Source organism: Nilaparvata lugens, chromosome 5, assembly GCF_014356525.2.
Source record: "Nilaparvata lugens isolate BPH chromosome 5, ASM1435652v1, whole genome shotgun sequence".
In the NCBI taxonomy this organism is placed as follows: Eukaryota; Metazoa; Arthropoda; class Insecta; order Hemiptera; family Delphacidae; genus Nilaparvata; species Nilaparvata lugens.
In genome coordinates, this window is record NC_052508.1 from 61,412,581 (window position 1) to 61,416,714 (window position 4,134).

Here is a 4,134-nt window from a genome sequence, read left to right on the forward strand (position 1 = left end):
AGACAATACCTGATTGCTCTACATCATGATTGCACCTACCTCTACACAGGTCGTATAGAAGCAATTCGAGAATTTCCAAAAGCTGGCCCAAGGAAATAGCTGATGGACAAAAGAAAAGGAAGAATATTCAACTTAATCACTAGCACTCCTGAAAAAAACCTGGTACCAGAAGTTGGCCTGAGAAGACATCACTATTGGAGAACAAAAAATGAAAAAAAATCCTGGGAAAAGAACGATATTTCATCATCAATCGGCAATGAAAGCAATGATGAGGAATCGGACTTTTCCACAAGTTCATTGGATGAAGAAGTGGTGGAAGACACATTCTTTGATAAAGATATAATTGCACTGAGCCTACCACACAAATGGGTGTTGGTCGAGTACAAGGGGAGAAACACATGAGACTTTTCTATATAGGACAAGTTGAGGAGGTATATCTGAACAAGCCCGCCAAATATGGCATAAAGATTGTGCTTTGCTGTGACACCACTACATATTATATGGTCGATGGCACACCATATTTAAGTAAGAAAACTCCAACTGAAGGCCAAGCTGCAGCTGATTATTTCGTAAAAACTGTGACTAAGAGCATTCATGGGTCCAATAGGAGTGTAACCACTGACAATTGGTTTACAAATATACCACTTGCTGATGAGCTGTTGAAACCGCCTTACAATCTAACCACAGTGGGAACAATCCGTCTGAATAGCAAAGGTGTTCCAAAGGATCTTGGCAACAAGAAAGAAAGGCCAGTCGGATCTTCCATGTTCCTTTTCGATAAGGAGAAAACTTTGGTCTCCTACAAACCAAAAGCCAATAAGGTCGTAGTTCTCCAATCTACCATGCACTCTGGAATGAATTTGAACCCGGATACCAAGAAACCAGAAATTATTCATACTTACAATTCTACAAAAGGGGCGGTAGACACTCTTGATAAGATGTGTGGGGATATGTCTTGCAGCAGGAAAACACGTCGTTGGCCGCTTTGTGTGTTTTACGGCATAATGAACATTGCATTTGTGAACTCATATGTGATTTACTGCATGAACAACATCCGTTTGGGTAATAAGCCAATGAATAGGAAATCCTTCATGAAAGAACTTTGCCAACAACTAACTGAACCACACATGAGAACCCATCTTCAAACACCCAACCTGAGAAGAAACACAAGAATGCAGATTTGTGAAATTCTTGGAATACCGATGACCCCAGAGATGCCACAAGACCAGGGCCACGAAGATCGTGCTTCTACTGCCCAGCAGCTCTACGACACATGACAACAGTTTACTGTGGTCACTGCAACAACCCAATATGTGGTCAACATCGAGCAATCTGCTGTGTGGAGTGTGACAAATAAGTTTTATACAAAATTTTCAAGTATGCACCTCATTACAATAGCAAGGTGAGAACTTCTTATAATGTAATAAATATTGTTTTATAACTTTTGTACTTTATATTCCAATGCATATCATTCAATAAAAAACATTTTTTAATTACTTTTTGCCCAACTCAATAATCCTGTTTTCGAAATTTTTGAATATGTAGGTTCACTATATGTTTAATTTATGAACAAAAGTAATAGGGTTCTAAGTGTGAAAATTAGTTGTTCTTCAGCCACAAAGAGTACTCAAACAAAGTCGTGGTAGAATAAATAGGAAAAAATCAATTTGAAGTGTAGTTTAAAACAAAAATAATAAGTAGTAGTAAAATTGATGACACTTAAGTGATTGTGTAACAACAATTTCACATAAGTAATCTAGGGTTAATCTATGTTTCCCTCCTCTCACTGCATTCCTCCTCTTGTCAGCTTACTTCCCCTTGTGACACACAATAAGCTCTGGATCCTTGAATTCCAGACGTTTAAAACGTCCCTTTAAACATACATACATACTTCCCCTTCTTTCAATAACTCTTTCTCTTTCTCTCTCTCTTTTCAAATGAGTGTTATAGTATGTTTTTTTTCAGCTGAAAATACTGTTGATGACAACATTGTGGAGCAAGTAGAAACTCCGGAGACTGCATTTCCAAATCCAAAAAGAAGGAGAGGGATCAGAAGAAGAGAAGAGAATAAGAAGAAAGATCAAGGTTTAGCTTATGTAAATCGCAATGGTAAAAGTTTTCCAGAAAAAACATTCTCCCCTGTTTCTAAGTGTTGTAGTCTCAAGTGCTATGAAAAATGTACTCCAGATGTACAGTTTCAAATCTTTAATGAGTTTATAAAAAAAATCAAAAGAGGTTAAAGATGAGATTATCTCTGGACGGTTATCAATAAAATTAAAAAACGTCACTACAATTAGGAAAAAGCATACTGATAAGCCTCACAGAAGAGAAATAACAGTAAAATATGTAATGAATGTAGGGACATCACAAATGTTTGTTTGTAAGAAAATATTCATACCTGTTCATGGAATCACTATTGCAAAAGTGAATTACATAGTCCAAAAACTACGATCATCTTCAACAGGCTTCCATGGACGTGATCAGAGAGGATTACATATTCCAAAAATAAGTTGGTTGAAGAACGAATAAAGATAAGGTACGTGCATTTATAGATCAGTATCGCAAACATGAAAGCCATTATTCCCGAAGAGACTACCCAAACAAAATATTTCTTCCCAGTCACTTGAATATTAAGATTATGTATGATGAATATATCAAAATGAAGACACAGAATGGAGAACACAAAAAAGCATGTTATGATGTTTTCAGAGATGTTTTCAATCGAACAGGCTACAAATTCAAACAACCCTACTTAGATACTTGTAGGACCTGCGATGAGTTTGTGACATTGAAACGTCATTCATCAAGAGAATCACTCAATGAACAGCATAATGAGCATATTTTAGAAGCACAAAAAGGATATGACTCGAAAGCAAAAGACAAGATTTCTGCAAAAGAAAACGTAAATCAAATTGTTCTTGTGTTTGATTTACAACGAGTTCTTCCTGCTCCACATTTATCTACAAACATTGTGTATTACAAGAGACTTCTGTCGGTCTATAATCTCACAATTAGAGAATGCTCTTCAAGCGAATCATCTGATTGTTTTATGTGGCATGAGGCAATTGGGGGTAGAGGTTCGGATGATATAGCATCATGTGTATTCAAGAAAATAATGAGTCTCCCATCTCAAATTGAACACGTCATCACTTACTCAGATGCTGCCGGTGGTCAAAACAGAAATATAAACATGGCCTGTATGTTCACTTATATCATGAAAGAGAAGCCAACATTGAAAGTGATCGACCAAAAATTTCTTCTTTCAGGCCACACAAGACTGGAATGTGATAGTGATCACTCACGAATTGAAAAATCTAAGAAACATATCAATGATCAAGAGTTAAAAATTATGGTGCCACGTGATTGGTTCAACTTTGTGAGATTAGTGAGAGGTAAAAAACCATTCAAATTAACGGAAATGAGACAAACTGACTTTCTGGCATTTTCTAAGCTCCTAACAAATGAGTTTATACATCGAAAAGAAGACAGTGATGGGAACAAAGTAAAGTGGCTGAAGATAAGATGGCTTCGCTACACCCCTGACTTTGGCACAATTCAGTTCAAGTATTCATTGGATGAAGATGAATCTTTCAAAATTCTCAACATTAACAGGATGAGACGTGGACAACTGAAAAATAAAAAAGATGGAAATCGTGTGCCAGTTGTTGCCCATTCATACAATGCACTTTTAGGCATCAATCCACTCATGAAGAAAGATTTGCTGTCAATTTTACCTCTCATCGATGAAGAATGTCATGATTTTTACAGGAAGCTCCCCATTTCTGGTGGGGCAACTGAGTTTGATGAACTGGAAGATGGACAGGAGGAGACAGAATAGCACATGGACAATCGAATGTATGAAAAGCAATTATTAATAATTATTATGATTTAAGTATTATAAAAGTGTAAGTGTTATTAACATTATTCCCTAGACATTATTCATCATTCAAAATATGAAATATAACTTGAATTTACCATAAACAATGTATATTATTCATTTTAAAATTTTTAAATAGGTTTTACCAACTTACTATGCAAAAGTTACTAAGCAATATGAAAGATGGCAGAATGTGATATGTTGGGAAATTTGAAAAATTTAGGCTTTCCAATGGAAGTTATAAAAAATTATCTCTC

General features: G+C 35.9%; 1 protein-coding gene across 1 annotated transcript; it reads left to right on the plus strand.

Annotated features, from left to right (window-relative positions):
• Positions 1 to 365: 365 nt before the first annotated feature.
• Positions 366 to 1,277, plus strand: LOC111046380 (piggyBac transposable element-derived protein 4-like). The gene has a single exon (XM_022331907.2). The coding sequence runs from the start codon at positions 366 to 368 to the stop codon at positions 1,275 to 1,277; it is 912 nt and encodes a 303-aa protein (XP_022187599.2).
• Positions 1,278 to 4,134: the final 2,857 nt, after the last annotated feature.

Bases quoted from the DNA above. Each gene is read 5' to 3' on its own strand.
- LOC111046380 (XM_022331907.2), top strand. From the start codon at position 366: ATGGGTGTTGGTCGAGTACAAGGGGAGAAACACATGAGACTTTTCTAT.